This window comes from Dissoconium aciculare (genome assembly GCF_010015565.1).
Source record: "Dissoconium aciculare CBS 342.82 unplaced genomic scaffold K489scaffold_23, whole genome shotgun sequence".
NCBI classification, from domain to species: domain Eukaryota; kingdom Fungi; phylum Ascomycota; class Dothideomycetes; order Mycosphaerellales; family Dissoconiaceae; genus Dissoconium; species Dissoconium aciculare.
In genome coordinates, this window is record NW_022984973.1 from 72,864 (window position 1) to 94,775 (window position 21,912).

General features: G+C 55.1%; 9 protein-coding genes across 9 annotated transcripts in view; 4 read left to right on the forward strand and 5 right to left on the reverse strand.

The window, feature by feature from the left end:
- Window positions 1-412: 412 nt before the first annotated feature.
- K489DRAFT_414083 (uncharacterized protein) lies at window positions 413-8,032 on the forward strand (the record flags this gene model as incomplete). The annotated part of the gene is made up of 3 exons (XM_033608125.1): window positions 413-6,877; window positions 6,962-7,090; window positions 7,163-8,032. 3 exons carry the CDS (start codon window positions 413-415, stop codon window positions 8,030-8,032), a joined length of 7,464 nt encoding a protein of 2,487 aa, XP_033455062.1.
- A 117-nt stretch (window positions 8,033-8,149) lies between these two features.
- K489DRAFT_385292 (uncharacterized protein) lies at window positions 8,150-8,389 on the reverse strand. The gene has a single exon (XM_033606061.1). It carries the CDS (start codon window positions 8,360-8,362, stop codon window positions 8,156-8,158), a length of 207 nt encoding a protein of 68 aa, XP_033455063.1. The 5' UTR covers window positions 8,363-8,389; the 3' UTR covers window positions 8,150-8,155.
- A 900-nt stretch (window positions 8,390-9,289) lies between these two features.
- K489DRAFT_328392 (uncharacterized protein) lies at window positions 9,290-10,745 on the reverse strand (the record flags this gene model as incomplete). The annotated part of the gene is made up of 5 exons (XM_033602053.1): window positions 9,290-9,568; window positions 9,689-10,018; window positions 10,082-10,324; window positions 10,401-10,537; window positions 10,580-10,745. The coding sequence occupies 5 exons, from the start codon at window positions 10,743-10,745 to the stop codon at window positions 9,290-9,292; spliced, it is 1,155 nt and encodes a 384-aa protein (XP_033455064.1).
- A 347-nt stretch (window positions 10,746-11,092) lies between these two features.
- K489DRAFT_435429 (ABC transporter-like protein) lies at window positions 11,093-14,075 on the forward strand. The gene is made up of 3 exons (XM_033608596.1): window positions 11,093-11,795; window positions 11,856-11,970; window positions 12,024-14,075. Exons 1-3 carry the CDS (start codon window positions 11,376-11,378, stop codon window positions 13,697-13,699), a joined length of 2,211 nt encoding a protein of 736 aa, XP_033455065.1. The 5' UTR covers window positions 11,093-11,375; the 3' UTR covers window positions 13,700-14,075.
- Window positions 13,898-14,866, reverse strand: K489DRAFT_134687 (uncharacterized protein). The gene has a single exon (XM_033599068.1). The coding sequence runs from the start codon at window positions 14,759-14,761 to the stop codon at window positions 14,096-14,098; it is 666 nt and encodes a 221-aa protein (XP_033455066.1). The 5' UTR covers window positions 14,762-14,866; the 3' UTR covers window positions 13,898-14,095.
- Window positions 14,867-15,179: 313 nt separating this feature from the next.
- K489DRAFT_385295 (acyltransferase-domain-containing protein) lies at window positions 15,180-17,341 on the reverse strand (the record flags this gene model as incomplete). Its single annotated transcript, XM_033606062.1, has 1 exon — window positions 15,180-17,341. A coding segment is annotated over exon 1 (1,816 nt), but the record flags the coding sequence as incomplete, so codon positions are not given.
- Window positions 17,342-17,495: 154 nt separating this feature from the next.
- K489DRAFT_385296 (uncharacterized protein) lies at window positions 17,496-18,573 on the forward strand. The gene is made up of 2 exons (XM_033606063.1): window positions 17,496-18,011; window positions 18,065-18,573. The coding sequence occupies exons 1-2, from the start codon at window positions 17,752-17,754 to the stop codon at window positions 18,354-18,356; spliced, it is 552 nt and encodes a 183-aa protein (XP_033455068.1). The 5' UTR covers window positions 17,496-17,751; the 3' UTR covers window positions 18,357-18,573.
- A 106-nt stretch (window positions 18,574-18,679) lies between these two features.
- Window positions 18,680-19,923, forward strand: K489DRAFT_385297 (uncharacterized protein). Its single transcript, XM_033606064.1, has one exon. It carries the CDS (start codon window positions 18,762-18,764, stop codon window positions 19,515-19,517), a length of 756 nt encoding a protein of 251 aa, XP_033455069.1. The 5' UTR covers window positions 18,680-18,761; the 3' UTR covers window positions 19,518-19,923.
- Window positions 19,924-21,671: 1,748 nt separating this feature from the next.
- Window positions 21,672-21,912, reverse strand: part of K489DRAFT_328402 (uncharacterized protein) — a gene marked incomplete at both ends in the record, with an annotated part of 3,347 nt that continues 3,106 nt past the window's right edge. Inside the window, one exon of the mRNA XM_033602055.1 lies at window positions 21,672-21,905. Coding sequence (XP_033455070.1) covers window positions 21,672-21,905 — 234 coding nt within the window. The remainder of the gene's footprint in view (window positions 21,906-21,912) is intronic.

Below are 21,912 nucleotides of genomic sequence, written 5' to 3' on the forward strand. Positions count from 1 at the left end.
CTTTACCCGCTACCGGCTGGACGAACCACCACCACCAAACTACCACCACCGTTTGGAATCCCAATTCGCATGCATCGACGAGGGAAAAGACACGCAAAAACGTCCACCCGGTTCGGCTCGGACGTTCGCCACACCGTTACCCTTTCGCTCGCAGTCCCTTGACCTTTACCGTCCTGCCCGCATCATCATCATCATCATCATCATCACCACCGACATACGTACGACTTGCACCACCCGCGTCGCGTCGCTGACACATCCCCGAGTCCGGATCCTCGCACTTCGACCTAGCCCAGACGAGAGATGGCCGCGGCATGACGCTTCTCCCACCATCATCGAGACAGAAGAGAGTTGGACGGGCTTACGCAGTGACATTCCACCGCACGTGGTCATGTGGAAAGGACAATAAGAAATGATGCCTTCCACACCAGAGAATTCAGCCTTCAAACGACTCTACGAGCGACTCGCCGACGATCTCCCCGCTTACGATTTCGACGGCGACATCAGTCCGGTACATTCCAGCTATGACAACTGGCACTTCTATGGGCGCAAGAGGCCGAGCCGACGGAAAGGCGACACGCGGAAGGTGACGCCGTCGTCGGCCGCCACCTCGCGCCCGGCCAGTGTGCGCACCCAATCCGATGTCACCGACGAGGAGAAGGAGCCGGAGGTGTGGGTGGTCGCGCGATTGAGCGTGCAGCAGCTGCGCCTGGAGCGGGAGTACAAGGTCTGCCAGACCCTCTTCACATCCGCAACCCCGGAGCAGAAGTTCTTTGTCAGGCCGCTGGACTTTGTGCGCATGCCGGTCCGTCGACAAGGAGACCTCCCCCTGTCCGCCTTTGTCTTCGAAGCGCCCGGGCGCAACTATCTCAAAGAGGTGGTCGAATTCGGCCCCAATGTGTACACGACGCGAGACGACGACCCTCCACGGCCGAAGCAGAACAAGATCGAGCTCCTGGAATTTCTCAACTTCGCACGAGCCAGTGCAGAGATCCTGGAATGCCTCCACCACGAACACGACCTGGTCCACGGAGAGATCCGAGCCGATGCCTTTCACTTTAACAAAGAGACGAACGTGGTGCGCATGATAAATTTCGGCTCCGGCGTCAGGAGTTTCGAACATGGGCTCAGCTCGGCGAATTGGGCGAGGGTCTCGGCGGAGAGGGGAGTCGAACAGCGGCTACAGTTCATCGCGCCAGAGCAGACGGGACGACTGCCGGCGGAGCCCGATGCGCGGACAGACATATATTCCCTCGGTATCTTGTTCTGGACCATCTTGACCGCACAGCCCGCCTTCGAGGGCAAATCTCCCCTGGATATCATGCAGAGCAAATTGTCCCGTCGCCTACCTCCGGTCTCCAGCCTGCGGCCAGACGTCCCCGATGCGCTGTCACGAGTGATCCAGAAGATGACCCAACGGAACATGGACGACCGGTACAACTCCATCGCGGCGGTCAAGTCGGACGTGACCGCGTTGAAGCGCATCCTCGAGGGAGGGGATCAAGCCGGACTTGACACCTTCGTCGTTGCCTCGAGTGATGCCTCGTGTTTCTTCAATCTCCCATCACATCTTGTCGGCAGACAGGAGCAATTGGCTACCATCGTCGGCATCATCGACAAAGCGGCGAGGCGATCTGCTCGCGCCGCACCCGTCAGCAGGAAGGGCCTGTACAGCCTCAGTTCGGGATCATCGATCCTGTCCGGCGAGCGCCCGGACCTCTCGCTCCTGGAAGAGATGATGAGCGATAGTACGTCATCCACAGATCGCGAGAACCGGGCCCGGCTGAATAGCATCCCCGAGATGATCGCACCGATCGATCTCCCAAAGCCCAACAAGGCCGGGTCCGACAAGTCCGGGCGGTCGGGACGGAAGGGTAGCATCGCCTCGTCCGCCACGTCTGCGATCGACGAGGGCGATGCCAAGGCCATCGAAGGTTATTCCACCACTGGTTCTGTCAATCACACCGAAAGCGGACAGAGGTCAAACCTCACCAGTCAGATCAGCACGGAGAACAACTCATATCTCCGGACGGCACAAAAGCTCAAGCGGAAGGGCAAGACGGAATTGATCGTGCTGTGCGGCTCTGCTGGTTGCGGCAAGTCCACTCTGGTTCAACACATCCAAGGCACCGCACGGAAATACGGGTATTTCACTTCTGCCAAATTCGACCAGGTCAAGAATGCCCCGTTTGATCCGATGTTGAAAATCATGGCCGCCCTCTTCCGGCAGATCTTCTCCGAGAACGACGTCAACACCCAATTCCACGACAACCTGCGAGTCATGATCCGACCGGTATGGAATGTGCTCTCTGCCTATCTGGAACTTCCGCTCTGGTTGCTGTCGCCCGTCACGAACGGGAGCACCCTGTCAGAGACTTCCGGTTCCCGCCAGGCGACTCCGACGCTTGTCAATCAAGAGCGCCGGACGTGCAATCTCAATGCGTCGCAAGAATGGCTGCGGACGGGCGGCGGCAACAAGACCTCGCGGTTCCTACACATCTACCTCGACGTCCTGCGCTTGCTCGCATTGCAAAAGTTCGTCTGCTTGTGTGTGGACGACTTGCAATTCGCAGATGCCGAGAGCTTGGAATTGATCGAACTCATCGTTCGAGCGCACATCCCCATCGCGTTGATCCTCACCCATCGCGGCGATGAGACGTTGGCTCCCCATGTGAGAAAGCTCCTGGAACGGGCGACCACCATCGAAGTCAAGCCGTTCTCCGAAGAGGACACCGCGCAATACGTTTCGGATACCTTGCACCGGGAAAAGGACTATTGCCTCCCGCTCGTCGCCGTCATCCAGGAACGAAGTCAAGGCAACCCGTTCTTCGTGCGGGAGATGCTGGACTCCGCGTACAAGACAGGATGTATCTTCTATTGCTGGAAATGCCGATCTTTCGAATTCTCGATCGATAAGCTCTTCAAAACCTTCTCCAGTCCTGGGGACGGGCAGTATTCGTCGCACGACTTCATCATCCGGCGGATGGAGAAATTACCCGTGGACGCGCAGACTGTGCTTTCATGGGCAGCGATCATGGGCAACACCTTCAGCTTCCGCACAATCAAACGCGTGATGAGCTGCAAGTGTTCGGAATTGGTCCCCCAACCGCTGGTCCCGCCCGTGTCGAAGGACGCCGTGACCGGCCTCTCCGTCGCGCTCGCTTCCTACATCGTCATGCCCACCGAGGAGGAAGAAATCTTCCGCTTCTCCCACGACCGCTATCTCACCGCGGCCGATGCGCTCGCCCTGAGTCGTCACCAAAAGGACGAGATGCATTACATGCTCGCCAGCTCCATGATGCGCCATGACCCCTACGATCCCGTCAAAGACCCCAGTACCGTCCTGTTCGAACAGGCGCGCCACATCTGCGAGGGCATCGCCGCGGTCCAGCGCCGCGAAGACACCAAGTTCGCCTTCCGCGAGGTCCTCTATCAGGCCGCCGAGACGGCGCGAGAGTCCGGCGCCAGAAGCTCCGGCCTGTACTATTTCCGTCACTGTCTCTTACTGCTCCCCGAGGACCCCTGGGACGACTCCACCGGCAAGGCGACATACTCCGAGGTGATCACGATCAAGACCCGCGCCGCGGAGGCTTACTCGCATACCGGCCAGGCCGAGGAAGCGGCCGCATTGCTCGAGGACGTCTTTCGACATGCTCGTAATGCGATCGATTCAGCCCCGGCGGCGATCATCCGCAGTCGGATGTACGGTCAGCAGGGCGACAGCCGAAAGGCGTTCATGTCGCTGCGGTTCGCCATGGCAGCGCTGGGGGTCACAATGTACGACTGGTCATGGGAGGAATGCGATACCGAGTTCATGCGCCTCGTCCCTCTCTTGGAGTCCAACCCGCCGAGCGTGACTGCGGAGAAGAAGTTTCCCGCGGATAAGACCCTCGTGTCCCTGGGGGCTCTACTGACGGAACTCATGTCGGCTTGCTTCTGGACCGACATGCGATTATGGACCATCTCAACCCTCACCGTCATGAACCTCTACCTGGAGCGCGGGTCATTCCCTCAAGCCGGTCTGGGTTACATCCACCTGGCTGGGCTCTGCATCTGGAAATACAACATGCTCAACGCTGCTCTGAAGTTTGGCAACAACGCCCTCGAAATCTTCGAGCAATACCCCGACGAGCACTATACCGCCGGGCGCGGTTTGGTGACATACGTGGTCTACCTCGGTCACATCCAAAAGGAGTTGAAGTACAGCTTCGAGGCGTTGGAGAAGGGGATGTCATCCGCAGCCGCGGCCGGCGACAAGGGCATGCATCTTGTGAACATCGGGATCGTCTGCGCGTGGAAACTCTGGTCGGCATCCGAAAACGTCGCGGAGATCGAGGCGTACATCGCATCGGCCACGGAGGAGTTTCCGGAGTGGCAGCAGAATCTCCGGGGTGGCCCCTTCCTCATCGGCGCCCGACAGTACCTCCGAGCCATGGCCGGCAAGACCTACTCCAAGCACGCGGCGGACGTCCTCAGCGACGAATCCCACTCGAGCGAGAACTATGTCAAATTCGTCAACGAGACCGCCTCGAGCCCGGAGAGGCCCCTCAGCATTTACAACAGCTACAGACTCTCCATCATGTATCGCTTCGGCCATTACAAAGAGGCCATGGAGTTTGGCGAGGAGATCCTGTTTGAGGTGGACCACCTGCTCTGCATGCGGTACGTCTACTCGACGCTCTTCTTCCTCGCCATGGCCACGTTGGCGTCCATCAGGGAACGACCCGACCGGGAAGATCGGGATTATCTCCTCGAGAAAGTGTCCCATTATCGCGGGAGGATCGAAATGGTCGCCAGTGTGAACTCGGTCAACTATTTCGTGTGGCTGAAACTGCTGGACGCCGAAACCGCGGACCTCAAATTCAACTACGGCGAGGTCCATGCCTCGTATGAAGCCGCCGTTAACCACGCGATCGTTCAGGAATCAGGCATGGACGAAGCCCTCAGCTTGGAGCTCTACGCCGACTGGTTGGTTCGCCGGGGCGCGACCAGACCCGCTCGGGGCATCCTGCAAGAGTGTATCACGGTCTATCGACGGCTGGGGGCACACGGAAAAGCAGATCAGGTCTCCGAGAAGTACAGCTTCTTGCTCTTCTACGGGGAGCGCAATCAGTCCGCCGTCGACGCCGGCACGCAGACCACCGCCGACATCGCAGTCGGACGTTCCTACACGGAAAGCCTGAGGAACATCACGAATCAGCATGCGACAGACACCCCCGCCGACCGCACCGCGGAGTGGCTGCAGCCGCGGACCAAGTCGGCGGCCGACGCGCAGTCGAAAGACATCCCGACCGCGCTGTCCTCCGCGGCGGGCTTGGATGTCATCGACTTGGCGGGTATCCTGGAATCGTCACAACTCCTTTCGTCGGAGCTCAATGTGGAGAAACTGCTGTCCAAGCTGACTGGCATCATCATCGACTCGACTGGTGCCGACACCGTGGGCTTGGTGGTCGAGGACGACAGCAATGAGTGGTCCGTCGTCTCTATCGGCACTGCGGAGGCGATCCAAACCCCCGAGCAAGGCATCCCCCTCAACACCTTTGCGGACACCGTCGCACGGCAGATCATGCTGTACGTGTTGCGATTCAAAGAAGAGGTCTTTGTTCGGAATGTCCTCGAGGACGAACGTTTTTCCAATGTCCCCGAAGCATGGCTCGAGCACAGACCCGAAGGGTTATCCGTCATCGCATTGCCGATCCTCCACGGAGACAACGATCTTCTCGGGACGCTGTACTGCGAGGCTCCGCCCAACACCTTCACCGAGAGAACTCTTACGCTGCTTAAACTGTTGGTCAATCAGATTGCCATCTCGATCGCCAATGCGCTCTTGTTCAAGCGCTCGGAGAAGATCCAGGCCAGCAACACGTCGATGCTCGAGGTCCAGAAGCAGGCCCTCGCGCAGGCCCGAGAGTCTGAGAAGAAAGCCAAGGCCGCCGAAGCCAAAGCCATGGAGATGGTCCGTCTCAAGGAGGAAGCCGCCCGGGCCAAGTCCATGTTCCTGGCCAACGTCTCGCATGAACTGAGGACCCCCCTGAACGGGGTCATCGGCATGTCCGAGATGCTCAAGTCGACCCACCTCAGCAAAGAACAGGAGGAACACGCCGACTCGATCCGCGTCTGCGCCGACACCCTCCTCAGCGTCATCAACGACATCCTGGACTTTTCCAAGCTGGAGGCCGGAAAGATGCAGGTCTTCTACGTGCCCTTGTCCCTGACCCAGACCATCAGCGAGGTCGTCCGCGCCCTCTCCTACACCAACATCGAACGCAACCTCGAAACCGTCCAGGAGCTCGACCTCGCCGACGACCTCGTCGTCATGGGCGACCCCGTCCGCCTCCACCAGATCCTGATGAACCTCATGTCGAACGCGTACAAGTTCACCAAGCAGGGCACCGTCACCGTCCGCTGCTTCGTCGTCTCCGAGGACGCCGAGAACATCACCATCACCGTCGAGGTCGCCGACACCGGCATCGGCATCACCGACGAACAGCAGAAGAAGCTCTTCCTCCCCTTCTCCCAGGCCGACTCCAGCACCGCCCGGAGCTACGGCGGCACCGGCCTCGGCCTCTCCATCTGCAAGGCCATCCTGGAGAACATCATGAACGGGAGCATCTGGCTGCGCAGCAAGCCGAACGTCGGCACCACCGTCTCCTTCAGCGTCCCGTTCAAGAAGGTCGCGCCCGGCGACGTCCTCGCGTCGAACGGCCCCACCCCGGGGAGTCGGGAGGCGGACCCCATGGCCATGTTCAGCCTGCCCCACGCGAACGACGACGTGCACGGCAACAGAGCGAATGGCAACCTCAAGGGCATCCGGAGAGACCAGCTGAAGGTCTGCATCGCCGAGGACAACCCCATCAATCAGAAGATCGCGATCAATTTCGTAAGTCCCTGTCCCTAGTCTTCTTCCCTGCATCGACAGAGAAAGAGGATCGAGGATGAAGTTTGCTGACATGGAAATCCCCAGGTCAAACGCCTCGGGTTCAGATGTGAAGCGTACGGCGATGGCCAGCAGGCACTCGACGCTCTCACCCGTGCCAGCGCGGCCGGAGAACCGTTCCATCTCGTCCTCATGGACTGTCAGATGCCTGTCAAGGTTTGTTTTCCTCTCCCACCGACCCGTCTAGCATTCCCTCAGACCCGCTGATATAACCTCGTTAAAAAACAGGACGGCTACACCGCGACCCGCGAGATCCGTGAATCGCCCGACCCCCGCGTCGCCCAAGTCCTCGTCATCGCCATGACGGCCAGCGCCATCCGCGGCGACCGCGAGAAATGCCTCGAGGCCGGCATGAACAACTACCTCGCCAAGCCCGTCCGCGCCGACACCCTGAAGCAGATGCTCGAATCCTACCTGCACCAGGAATCCGCGCCCATCGCCACCCTGCAGGCCGAGGCGGACGACCTCGTCGACTCCGTCGTCGCCTCCAACGCCACCGATCAAACGCCACCCTCGACCTCCTCAACTCCAACCCCACCTCGGGCAAAACCACCAGCTTCTTCCTCTTCCTCCTCCTCTTCCTCCTCCTCCCCGCTCCGCCGGCCCAAGCCCCTCCCCCATCAACAACAGAATCACACCCTCAGCCCCACCACCCCCACCGCCACCACCGCCACGGAAATCCACCTCACCCCCGCCGAACTCGCCCGCAAACCCCAGGCCCAGGCGCAGATGCGTGCCCAGATGAAAGCCGTCGAGCAACAAATCCGCGACTCGCAAAATCTGGACAACCACAACCAGCCCGAGATCGTCGCCCAGGCGTTGAACGCTACGGCCAGGGGGCCTCCTCTCGTTCTGCTCGATGGGGACGACGGTGAGGTGGAGGATGGCGAGGGGAATCCCGGGAGGAATGTGAAGGAGGTGGATCCGACGACCCTGGGGAAATCCCTTCCTCCGTCCTCCTCATCCTCCTCGTCATCGAAAGTCGATGGTGCCGGTGTCGTGAACGGGACCGCCGACGCGAATCCGCACCCGACGAACCCCAACGGCAACGGCAACGGCTCACCGCCGCACGAGCGAAAGAAGAAATCTCCTCGCTGAAGACGCTCTGAGGCCGCTCCCTCTCTCTCTTTCTCTCCCTGAGCGACGCAGCGGATGGATAAAGACCGGGGATTTCTCCCCGGATAGACAGACGGACGAGCGAACGACTCTGATCTTCGATTTTCATACACTAGGGATCGGGAGGGCCGGGTGTGCGTCATTCTCCATTCTCCTTTCGCCTCCCTTCGTCGGCGTCGGCGTCCAGCGCCCCGCTTTTGCTCTCTCTGGTGGTCTCCTTCCTCCTCCTCTTCTCCTCCCTTCTATCTTCTCTCTTCTCCTTCTCCTCTTCTTCCTCCTCTTCTCTTCCACTTCCTCACCCCCTTTTTTCATGCCTCCTTCCCCGGAATTTGTTCTACAAGCGAGGCGTTGGCTGGGGTTTTCGGCGTCGGCATCTGGGAGAAATGCTGCCTTTTCTATTCTTCTTCTTTTGGGTTTTGTTCCCTGTACTTCTACATATATACCTCTACAAAAGATTACGATGATGACGATGATGATGACGATGATGATGACGGATAGATCTACTTCCCCCCATCACCCTGACCACCACGTAGTTCGTAGTACGCATGATCCTACTACGTATGTCGCACGTATGTCGTGGTCGCGGTGGTCGCGGTGGTGAAGGTAGAGGTGGTGAAGGTGCAGGTGGTGAAGGTGGACGTCTCATTCTCTCCCAAGTTCGAAGTCACGAAAATCCCCAGGATCGTCCGTCTCTCGCTATCCATCCTCCTTTTCACCTACCTACCTACCTACCTACCTCCTGTACCTGTTTTTCATTTTCTTCTTTTCTCTTCTTCCTTTTCCTTTGCTTTTTGGCTTGCGCAACGAAAGGAAGGGGAGCCTGTCCAGCGAAAAAAAACTCCGCGGGATCTCCCTTTTGAGCTATTTCGGAGTGCGTCCGGGAGGATGGTTGGGAGTTGGCGATGCGGGATTTTTCCCTCTACACGTATAGATTTCGGCTGAGAACTGGCGTTGAAAAGCTCGGTGGCTTTTGCACGGACGATGCGAGGACGGTGGTCCCGAGACGATGATGGACGGGACGAAGGCTCGAATCCGCGGCGGAATCGGTTAGAAAGAATGGATAATTGATTGAATGGGTAGGTGGTAGGTGGGACTTAGGTTTTTTCTGCTTCTTCTTCTCTCGCGTTGGGTTTCTCTATACTCGTACATCTCCCTACGATCACACCCCCTACCCTCGTTGTTTCCCCGACTTCGTTGGCTAAAAATAAAAGAAAAAGGAAAAGGGAAACAAGACAAAGATCATGATTTCTCAAAAGCGACCTTGCCGTCCCCGCCCACGCTCGCGAAAGTCATCTTCGTCGGCGACGCGGAAGATGACGGAGGTAGAGAAGTCGATGATGTCCTCGTGGGATCCGATAACCGCGCGTCGGACGGCGAGATGGTCAGGGCGGACGGGACGGCGCCGGCGGGCGCGTCGGCGATCTCGTTGACGTCGCGCGTGGTGAGGCTGTCGGAGAGGGCGTTGCCGGAGCGGGATTGGACGAGGATGGTGACGGGTCCGCGGAAGTGGAGGAAGAGCTACACGTTGAGAGGAATGTCAGTGGATTTATCCATTTATTTGATTTTCGAAAAGATTTGGTGCGTGATGGTTCGTAGGAGGGAGGTGGAAGTTGCATGTGTCGGGGAAGAAAAACGTACCCTGTCTCCCCAGATCGACCTCCTCGTCCACGTCCTCAGGGCGAACGCCGTCTCGCGGAGGAAGCGCCAGACGGCGGCTTCGCGCATCGTGCGCCAGAACCGCGTGTCCGGCAGCCAGGAGAGTGGATTGGGGATCTGCAGGCGCAGACTGGAGGATTTGAAGCGGAAGGGTTGGGGCGCATGCTGCATCATGCTGTAGGCGATGACGCTGCTGGGATGGACGACGTATTCCTCGCCGGCCTTGAGCGTGATCTGATGGATGAGGCCTTTGCCGGAGAGGGCGACCAGGCCGCGGCCGGTGAGGCGGGTGTTGCCCCAGTGAGCGATGCTCTGGTGATTTGTATGTCAGAATTGTTCTCAAATGCGCAGGGGGAGATGGCCCGCTCGACTTACCATGGAGGTGTTGAAGCGTGGCGCGAGGTTGAGCGTGTGTCCTGTCCACGCCAGTAGCGAATTCCTCTGCGCGACCATCCAGTCTAGCCTTCCATCGAGATGTACGACGACGAGAGATGTGATGGGTGATTTGGTCGCGATCAATGCGGTGAATGGCGTGGTCGAAGAGACCTTTTGGTAGATGAATGGAATGCCGAGGAAGGCTCGTCGAAAGGGCTCGAGGAGTGACAGCGTGGAAACAGCCTGTGGTTTGGTTCATATCAGACCATTGTTGCATGGTCGCGCATCCATGGCAGTATATCATATATCTCTTGCTTACATTGTCCGGCTTGCCATTGAAGCCGACGAGGCTGCCCTTGCGCGTGTAGAGATGTTGCGAGGCGGATATGCTGGCGGAGAGGAGGGAGAAGGAACCGCCGAGCACTTCGAAGCGCGCATCTGAAGGAAACCTCTCAGCTCAAGTGTCCGAATCACCTCGTTCTCTTCATCCAATCTCACCAGCTGGCAGAGCGCGACTTGAGGCCGACTCTAAGCTCTGTTGCGGCTCTGTTGACGATGGCGTCGCGCTGATCTGAACATGGCGCCGGTAGACAACGCCGGCGACCTGGCGCGGTGTCGATTGTCGGCAGGAGAGAGACAGTTGCTGCAGCGCCTGGCGGCGCATCTTCATCGACGAATCGCGCTCTCGGTGAGGAGACAGTTGACGACGATAAGGTTGACTCGGGCACAGAAGGATATGGACGTGAAGGTGGATGAATGAATTGGTCGTATAGAAGTACTGTAGACCATAAGACCTCCGATACAGCCCAGTACGTTCACATTGAGAAGAGCTTCCAACTTTCTAGCGGCGGTCTAATTCCACATCTCCCAGTCCAAAAATCCCACGCGCCGAGCCGCAGAAGACCCATGACGCAAGCCAAATCCCGCCTGCCCAGGATGATTGTTGATCGAGCCAAACGGTCAGATTTCGATTGGACTTCTCCAGTAAAATTTGACTGTTTGCCTTTTCATGGGGTTGCCTGCCCAGGTGGGTGGTGAGGTGATTTCAACCGTCAATGCGCGCGCGCCCGCAAGGTGGACTCTCCACTTACTCATTTCCAACTGCTGCTCGAGCACGCGATCTTACATAATTTCGTCTCATCTAAGTTAAGTTGCCATTCAGGTGCCATATCTTGCTCCCGAACGATCGTATTGTTGCATGTGCAAGGGAACATGCAGCAGTCTTCTGCGCTCTCTCTCTTCCTCCCGCGCCGGTGACAGCAATAGCCCTGGAGCGTATGAAATTTAAGCCGACATGAGCGCAATGCTGGCTGGCCGAGGCTGCTCGCACACCGCCGGCATTCGATCGTGTATACTTGCTACCCGACCCGTCGCCAGTCAGCTCGGATTACACGTTCGCTGTTCGAAGCCATGGACGAGACCACGGACATTCTCGACGACGGCGCTGCGACGGCGAGAGGATGCGCGGGCGCCGTCCACTCCCGCGGCAGTGTCATCAACGACACCCAAATCGACCACGCCGGCTGATGCGATCAAGAAAGCAGCAGCAGCAAAGAACGATGTTCTACTCTCAGAGCAGACCGTATCGAATCAGATGCAACGCCAGGCCGACTGGGCCATCATCCGTGACATGGCGCATTATCTCTGGCCCAAGAACGACTTCAGCACACGATTCCGCGTGGGACTCAGCGTTGGCTTGTTGGTCGGCGCAAAGGTATGAAGAATCTCATGTTACCTTGCCAAATGTGTGATATTGACGGCATTGAATTGTCAGGTTCTCAATGTACAAGTACCCTTTTATTTCAAAAATATAGTGGATTCCATGAATATCGACTTTGTCGCTGCGGGTGGAACAGCCATGACCGTTGCTGGTGCGGCGATCTTTGCATGTACGTCCACTACAAATCATGGCAAACATGGAATTATACTGATGTGTCTCTAGATGGTTTGACCAGGATCGGAGCGACCATTTTTCAAGAAATCCGGAATGCTGTTTTCGCAAGTGTGGCACAGAAAGCCATTCGCAGAGTCGCGGGTAATGTCTTTGAGCATCTATTGAGGCTGGACCTCAACTTCCATCTAGCACGGCAGACAGGAGGTCTGACCCGCGCGATCGATCGTGGGACCAAGGGTATCAGCTTTCTACTCACCAGCATGGTCTTTCACATCATTCCTACAGCACTGGAAATCAGCTTGGTCTGCGGTATTCTGACCTGGCAATACGGCTGGAAGTTCGCCTTGTTGACTGTCGGGACCATGTCGGCGTACTCCTGGTTCACAATCACGACCACTGCATGGCGGACGAAATTCCGCAAGCAAGCCAACGCTGCTGACAACAAAGGCGCTACCGTGGCCGTCGACAGCTTGATCAATTACGAAGCCGTCAAATATTTCAACAACGAGGCCTACGAGGCCAAACGATACGATTCCGCTCTGAAGAATTACGAAGATGCAAGCATCAAAGTCGCGACGTCGCTGGCATACCTCAACATGGGTCAGAATCTCATCTTCTCCACGGCACTCACCGGCATGATGTACATGGCTGCACAAGGCGTTGCTGCCGGCAATCTCACAGTCGGCGACCTGGTCATGGTCAATCAGCTCGTCTTCCAACTCTCAGTACCACTGAACTTCCTCGGCAGCGTATACCGCGAACTCCGACAAAGTCTCCTCGACATGGAAACCCTCTTCAACCTCCAAAAAGTCAACGTCGCCGTCATCGAAGCGCCCGACGCCAAACCGCTCCAGCTCACGAAAGGCGGCGAGATCAAATTTGAAAACGTCTCCTTCGCCTACCGCCCCGATCGGCCCATCCTCCAAAACCTCAACCTCACCATCCCCGCGGGCCAAAAGATCGCCATCGTCGGCCCCTCCGGCTGCGGCAAATCGACCATCCTGCGCCTGCTCTTCCGCTTCTACGACGTGCAGTCCGGCCGCATCACCATCGACGGTCAGGACATCCGCACCATCACCCTGGAGTCCCTCCGCAAAGCCATCGGCGTCGTGCCGCAGGACACGCCGCTCTTCAACGACACGATCGAGCACAACGTCCGGTACGGCGACATCACGGCGCCCCGCGAGCGCGTCCTGGCCGCGGCCAAGCGCGCCCGCATCCACGACATCATCGAGTCCCTCCCGGAGGGCTACGACACCAAAGTCGGCGAGCGCGGGATGATGATCTCGGGCGGGGAGAAGCAGCGCCTGGCCGTGTCGCGGCTGATCCTCAAGGACCCGCCGCTCCTCTTCTTCGACGAGGCCACCTCCGCCCTGGACACGCACACGGAGCAGACCCTGCTCGCGAACATCAACAGCATCCTCAAGGAGAAGCGGCGCACCAGCGTCTTCATCGCGCACCGCCTCCGCACCATCTACGACTCCGACGCCATCATCGTGTTGAAAAACGGCGCCGTCGCCGAGCAGGGCACCCATGATGATCTGATCTCCAGGCAGGGCGGCATCTACGAGGAACTCTGGAACGCCCAGGAGATGGCGTTCGTCGAGGGAGAGCAGGAGGGAGAGGGAGACGCGGTGGCGAAGGTGCTGGATGTCGATGGCAAGGTGGGAGAGGATGAGGGAATCAGCAAGTCGAGACCGCCTTCGCCGGCGGAGAAGAAGTAACGAAGGGCATTGTATAGTGGGTAGAGGATCTGGTCGTGTCATGCATGAATGAAGGGTCTGGATTAGATGCTTTTGCTGATTAGATCCCGACGGAGTATAGATGCGGTTTTCGAGATGTATTTTTCATTTCTTCGTTTTGAGCCATGTTCATTCATTAATCATTGTTATGACACACGAAAGAGAAGGACAGGGGGTTTCCTCGTTCAATGGATACATAGATAAATGTTCCTCCAATTTTCATCATTCATTATGACAACGACAATCATCATCATCATAGTTCTCTCTTCCATCGTAAAATTCTTCCCTCGCCCCCATTCCCTTCGCAAACACATAAGTCCTTCCTCGGATTCCACTCCCAATAGCCCACCATCCCTGTTAAATTCATCAACGGAGGTCTCAAGTCTTCACACCGTCTCCCCTCGGCCGACTCTCCGCCGAAATCTTGACCTTCCCTCCACCATTTCTCTTGGGTACGCTCTGCGTCTTCTGAGAGGCCTGCAAAGTGCGAGTGTTCAGGGAATGCTTGGCTGGTGGCACCCTCGCTGTCTTGGGCTCTGTTGGGACTGGCGCAGAAGGAGAAGGAGGGGACTTGGTTGGTGGGTGGGCTTGCGTGGGAAGGGAACGTTTCGGCGTCGTTGGTGGTGCAGGTTTGATGCTTGCTGTCGCGATGGGTCTTGTCGTTGTCGTTTTCGGTGTCAGCCGTGATGGCGGAGGTCGCGTCGTGGGATTCGTCGTTGCCGTCGTCCTCGTCGTGGATTGGAGAGGGAGACTCGTCTTGCTACCACCCATCGTCGTTGTCGCAGGATGAGAGCTCTTCTTCGAAACAATTTTCTGTCCTACCGCCGGTTTCTTCATCGAACTCGTCACCGGCACCGCCTTTCCGCTCGCTCCACCGCCACCAACACCAGAAGGCGCCATCGACCCCTTGATGGCATTCCCATATCCGTTGATGTAATCACCTACACCGCCAATCGCGCCTGCAACACCTATTTCATGAGAAAACCCAATCGTGATCAGTGAGCTCATCCTCGTACGGATGGAGAGACAGATGATGCGTACCATTTCCCAGCCCACGACCGGTGGATTCGATCGCTGTTCCGGCGGCGCCGACGGCGTTTCCGGCGAGAGTGCCGCCGGCTTGGATGCCGTACGTCAAGGCTGAGGCGGCTTTTTCGGAGGCCCAGTTGGTCATGTAGTTCATTGTCGTTATGTTTGTGGCTAGTGGTGTTTGTAATGGGGGTTGGGAAGGAGACGGGTGGCTGTTTGGAAGGTTAGGTGTTGAATTTGGTGATTGTTGGCTGACGGAAGGAGTGATGATGGATGGGAAAGGTTGGATCTTTGGCATGCATTGCTGTCGCGGAGGGATCACGGGATGATAATTGTTTCATGGAAGGAATGTTACACATGACGTCGGTCTCGCTTGTGATTGAATGCTTCACATACGTGATGACTTAACTCGCTCACCTCTTACACGATACAGCAAGGAAATTACTTTGGTTATCGATTTGTGCCCCGATTTACACAATTACTATCTGATCTTCTAGGTAACTGGCGAGTCTGAATATCTACTGGAGGCACCTCACTTCAGAGCCTTTCGACCAACGACCTGTGATTCCCTTTTGGTAACCGCCGATGGGGCTGAATGCAGCAGTCTCCGAGTGAGGACTGCTTTGGATCCCGCGGCAGGTGAAGCAAGCAGCTGTTTGGCATCCTGGTTCTTCGCTGAAGGTTTAACTTTGGTGGCCGCTGCTTTTATATGCGAAGACTGTGAATTTACAGCTCGACTTCGTGTTGCATCGATGGTGCTCAATCGCTTGACCGCGATTTTCTGAGCCGTTGTTGCTACATTCTGGACCGCGACAGTGCTGAGAGGGTGAGTGATCAGCCGTTCAGTGTTTGTCATTGGGAGCTTGGCACGAATCCTTTGTGCGGGAGTCGCTGTCGCGTGCTTTGAAGGCAAAGGCAGAGATTCTTGTTTCTGTATTGTGTTCCTCGCCACAGCCGATGCTGTTTTGTGTGGCGATGCTGGAGCGAGTGTCGCTTTGGCGGATATCTTGATTTTTGCTGCTGGTCTGCGAGGCTTGTTGACATCATGCGTGGCTATGTTGTTTGCTTGGACGATGTCAGATCTTGGGGAAAGAAGGTTCTTCATCAATAATGTGGATATTGGAGCATGCTTGTCGGATGCTGAAATTAATCCTTTCATGAGTTGCTCTTTGGTCAGACTCGTCGTCTTCTGCAACTCCGCCAAATTGAGTTGCTGAGACTCAGCAAGCTTTTGCACAATCTCGTCAAGTTTCAGAGGCTCGGTCAGATCAATAGCACTGAGAGCGCCAGCCGCACTTGTCACCGGTCCAAAGATGCCAAGGAACTCATCCCATCCACCACCTTTCAACGTTGTTGTGATTGCTTTCGCATGCTTCGGGTCGTATTTGCCCTCAACGGCAGCAATTGCTTGCTTGGCCTCGTAAGAGGGAAAGTGTCCAAACTTGTTGAAGTACTCCAGCAGGTAATCTTTTTCCCTCCATCGATTCAGCAGCCACCTCGAAAATACCTCGTCATTGTCAATCGGGATGGAGGAGATCTTATACCTCCTCCAGTACATGTTGACAGACTTTGGAGGTCGGCCTTCGATGAATGAAGATCTGAGTGTGTACACATCCTGACTGTACGTTCCGACGGGGACACCCTCATATGCGATGGTACAGTCGTACACCCAATTGGTGGAGTGCCGTAGCTCTCGTAGGCAGAACTGGAGACCAGTACTTCGTGGCAGGAGTTGATTCTTCATATCTGGAATGCCGGTCTTTTCTGCCCATGCTGTCGATTTCTCCCTCATTTCCGCTGACAGATTCGTTCCTTCCGGAAAAATCAGAAGCCACATGGGATCGTCTGGTTTGCTAAGCTGATCGAGCTGGACCTTGAAATGCAATTTGTCTTGCTCCCATCGTCGGCTCAAAAAGATGAAATTGTAAAACTGCATTCCCCATCCGATGATAGGCAGCTGTTTTAGACTCTCCTTCAGGATGATGTAGATTCGGCCATGCATGTTATTCGTATACGCGATCCACCAGAGATACAGCCAGTCGGTATATAGCTGGTGATTGGCCATCAAGACGAGTCGATGTGGGAAGTTGCATTTCAGCGAGCCATCTTTCATCTGATATAGCTGATCCTTCATGCTCTCATCGCCAGAGACTCTGATGACTGTCGGAGCCCACCACTGCGTGATCGTCGTCATCAAGATTGCAAATGACTCCTTCGTCTTTGCCATGTAGCACTCGTATGCCTTTGGATCGATAAGCTTCAGAGGTGCTCCTAAAAATTGGGATGCTGAAATGGCCATGATTCCTGACAAGAACGTGGACGTGGCCGAGAATGCCCTCTCGGCTTGACCCATGTTACCATGTTGGATGGGGTTCGGATTGTCAATGCCGGATCTCAGGCTCAGTCCCTGGACGTTTCTCGATTTTTTGGCTGCCTTACTGGTTTTCGCCTCATCGGCTGTCATGACGCTGATTACTCTTTGTCAACGTCCAGTAGTGATGATCTTGTAAAGATGAGCAAAGGTGAAATTGGTCGAGGGCGCAGAAATATCACCAAAGAACGCGATATATATATCAGTAGTATCGGGTCCTGCTCTGTCGATATGGGTCGAGGTTGTCCTGAGGGTCACGCCAAAAAGCAAGCTACAACAGTATGAATCCTCCTCCGGGACTGATCCGGCAGCACATGTCCGAAGTTGGCATAAAGTTGCACAGCATGACGTACACTTGCTAATCCAGCTCACTTACATCCGACACAACGCGTATGATTGTTGTCTTGAATGCTCAGGCGGACATCGAAGGAATTGCATACAATAACAACCAGCTACCTCACGAGTCTTGATCAGTACCAATCATTAACAACAATTTGACGAACTCGCATCCAAGACTCTCAGCCTACAGCAAGCTGTTGCAGTCGTACCGAATCGGAGCCAAGTCAAATCACGACGACGAGGCCATACCCATCGCAACAAACTTTCGATAGCGACTAACCGTCAATCTGTCATGATGAACGGGACGGCATCCAAGACCCCGACCCAGAAGACACCGGTCAAAAAGTCATATACTCCTGCGACGGGGCCGGCTGGAACATGTCACATCACGCGCAAGCCAACACAACGAGCTGCAAATCCAATCACCAACAAAGCCGCCTCAGTCGCTGGTGAGCGACCAACGGAAAAGCCCCAGTCAGCCTACGGGATCATGGTCTCAAGGATCGCCAATCGCGTCGCCGAAATGGCAGAGAATGTGTCATTTGTCGAAAAGAAGTAAGTGGGACGCCACCAAGCTTACCTTGAACCCATCTACTGACAAGTGCCAGGCCCTACGCAGAGCAAAACGAGCCTGTCACCGAGGAGAAGAAGCGTCCACGGAAGCTCGAGATGCGCCTTCGACCCGTCGACAAGGATTCGGTTGCGTTCTCCGCACCCTTCCTAGACAATACTCTGCAGAAGATGCTGTCGCTTCAGAACCGCATGTTGAAGAGCACGTCGGAGTTATCGAAGGCAGAAGGAGTGAGTGATAAGATTGTGAAGGAGCATGCTGCACAGGCTGCGGAGATGAGTCGGGTTATTGCTTTGATCTGTGCGGAGAAGGCGAGGCAAGGTGCTTGATCTGATGTCAGTGACAAGAAGCATTCATCATTCTGGGCGACACATCTTGAAATCAAGTGAACTCTATACCAGAGGCTGACTGATGCTTGGGAAAAGATATCTAAGACTTCAACACATGTAAAACAAACGCGAATGGAGTTCCCAAACACCGATGAGTTCCGTTCGGCTCATGAAAGTTGCGAGCGGCACGATCATCGAACCTTGACACGTGAAGACGACATTCAAAAACAAAGCTTTGACTTTGCCGTCTTGTGCTTGATTTGCAATTTATAGCACGTGTAAAATCTCTTGTGTGTATATGTTTGCTCCTGACCCTGGTGTAGAACCGGAATATCTTGTGATCTATTTCCATCCACCGCTTGACCATCGCGCAACGCTCAAAACCATCAAGCGCTCTGCCAAATTATGTCTAAAAACACCGACATGTTTCGAAGCCCCGCACCAATCATGGCGATATCTCTATCCTCGGCTGCATATGACCATCTCACTGAACGTCAAATGCTGCAAGCTAAATTGACGACGGACATCGAGATTTTGCAAACGAAGAATCAACTACCAGCTCACGATGAACATGTATGCGAACAGAATCGGGTCTTCAATGTGGTCTATCATGGCTTCTTCTTGACTCACGCCGAGACCCGTGACATATCATTCTATCAACTCCTCGACAGCTGGGTTCAATACGGAGGACCTGTATTCCACGTCCAACGCGGCTTGGATAAATACATCGGCAAATACCATCCCGACAAACTCGCCGAGTTCCATTCCAAATGGCAACCGCCAAATTCAACTCTCGCAGTCCCGTCACCCAAGATTGTCGGAAAGCTCACAATCACAATGACTCTGGACGGCGAACTGGACTACGAGCGACTCGGCGTGACCTTTGAAGATGAAATCACTGCTGTTGCTCTTCTGCAGACACAAAGCTTGCGTCTCGCCAACCTCCTCGGGATCCAGGAAATTGATCTGGAGAAATATCGTCATTGTCCACATGTTACATCTTATGACGACAGTCTGTCGTCTATAGTCGCCACGGAAGCGGCAGCTCGCGAGAGAAAGCGCGGAGAGGTCCGCGAAGAGGCCGGCGAGAGTGATGAAGAGGTTATGCCTATACCTGCTCCGAGACGCAGGAGACGCGGGCAGGAGGCTCTGCCGACCTGATTCAGGTATGGCGCTACTTACTCACGACGTAGTCATCTATTCAATCTTACCATGACTAGAATGAATTAGGAAGTACAAACGAAGATGTGATTGTTGGCACATCAGATTTGGATCTACCTGCAGCGAATTGGGAAGCTTTCGGCATTTGTGAAGTTAGTGCTCCTTCAATGAGTGATGTGTAAAGGCTCGCATCAACAAATTGTCATTGATCGATCCAAGCACGAAATAAAAATCTCTACCTATGCCACTCCTCATGCCCCCTTACTACATATTGCCACAAATTGCCCTGCCATCTACCTTTCAGAGTTCGGACAAAAATTGCCTGATTCATTCTTTGAGCTTTCCAGAGGGATCAAATATGGCTTTCTACATTATGTATTCGTTATGGCGGCTGAGGCGGTTGGAGGATCAAGAAAGCGGGTGCGCCGACAAACAGGCAGATAGCCAGCACGATTGCTTCGCAGATAACATCACATTGTCACCAGATCGTAATTGAGCCATTGATTCTGTTTGTCTGAAGCCTGCAAAACAGCGGCGGAGTGCCCCGGGAAACACGGAAGGACGCTACAGTGACCCTATCGGAAGTTGAGCCGATGGCTTTCGGGGCTTGCCGACAACATCACCTGTGAAATGACACACATCCATCCCGATAAAAGGATGCCACATAATTATTTGTCACATGTTCCGTGGCGGGGATGATGAAATGCGCCTTAGGGAAGTCGACTTTGCGTTTGTTGTTCTTGACGTATCCTGCCTCACATCGATGATTGAGCACGGCGAGCACGGCTTTGGGCATGTAACGAGGCAAATCAACCCATCCGGATAAATTCGCCCCCATCCCTAACTTGCGGAAAACCTGCGCACTGGGACGCAGAACTGGGACTGTTACAATTCCTGTCAGTATAGCTTTCTTTACAGACAAGCAGATCTTTCATAATGATAAGAGTCTGTTCTTCTCGTCGATGCTGACCCTTACGCTAGTTCTCACCATCCTATGTTGCTGACTCCTCGTTATACAGTGTAATAACTGCGGCTGTAACCTTAGCAATCAGCGTAAGACCAAGCCGTCTTGATCTTCCTAGGTCTCTACCGTAGTCCTACATCACATACAGAGGTCGAATGATGATTGTTACAGGCTACGCAGCGCTGTGCCATTCTACATATGCAATAACAACGGGTGCGAGTTACTTCGTAAGGATGTTCCGTATCTATCAATGCCCAGGATTTAAGCTATGTAGGTCCGCAGATAACATTCGCGGGAGCCGACACAATACGTACTGGCAGATCGCACGAGTCATGACGCGAGCTGTTCCACGGTCCTCGGAGGATCGACAAAGACCTCCACTGCTGACGGCCACAACGAACTGTACCTGGAGAAGTGATGCCTGACACAGCACGATCCCCCAAAGACATGCCCGGTCCTCCGGTAGTGTTTCAATACCATACGGCCGACAAGTGCTTAAAATGAGCACGTATCCGAGCCGAAAAGATGATCACTGAGCACGTCTCACTCGCATGTTGCGTTTGCTACTAATACTAAATATCCATATTGAAGCTATGTCCGGCATGTACGACATCTGCATCACGAAAGCGGCGAAAACATAGGTCGTAGCCAGGTTCGCATGCCTGGCAGTGATGTTGATGCTGAATGAGTTTCTGCATCTCGTTAGCGCTCTCGAAGCCGTGACACAAGGGATCTCCACTTACACGACTACAAGCGTCGCAATATGCTCGTACACGCTCACCTGGCGAGACGTTCGAGAGAGTTTCCGCAACTCCGACCCGTAACGCAGAAATACTATAACCGACAAATACCGTTATGCCGTAAGGATTCCATCCTTGCCAGTCACACTTCGTTGGGTCAGCCCCGTTTTATAGTAGCATTTTCATACTTGCACTTTGCCCGAAGTACGCCGCCTAATGTAGTGTAGTCTATTGGTAGTGGTCCGCTTCGTCGACACTAGCACTTCCGCTTGACAGATCTTGTTCCAGACTGGGAAGATATCTATAGCATGTAGCCAGAAGTATACGAGAGCGCCCGAGTTTATTCTGTAAGAAATTCTTGTAGCAGAAGCTCCGGTCTGGAAGCAAGGCTACGATATTATTGTTCTCGCCGATAAGGGTAGCGAATAAGGCGTTGCCATAGTGGCCTCTCTACGCGTTAAGCTCGGCGCCGTTATCGAGCAGCAGCTGGACGGTCTCTGCGTTACCACCTGCTAATGCAGCCTGGAGGACGTTTCTATACAAGCCTCCCTGTGCGTTAACCTCGGCGCCGTTATCGAGTAGTAGCTGGACGGTTTCTACGTGACCGTGAAATGATGCAACCTGGAGAGCGTTACCGTAGTAGCCTCCCTTCGCGTTAACCTCGGCGCCCTTAACGAGTAGTAGCTGGACG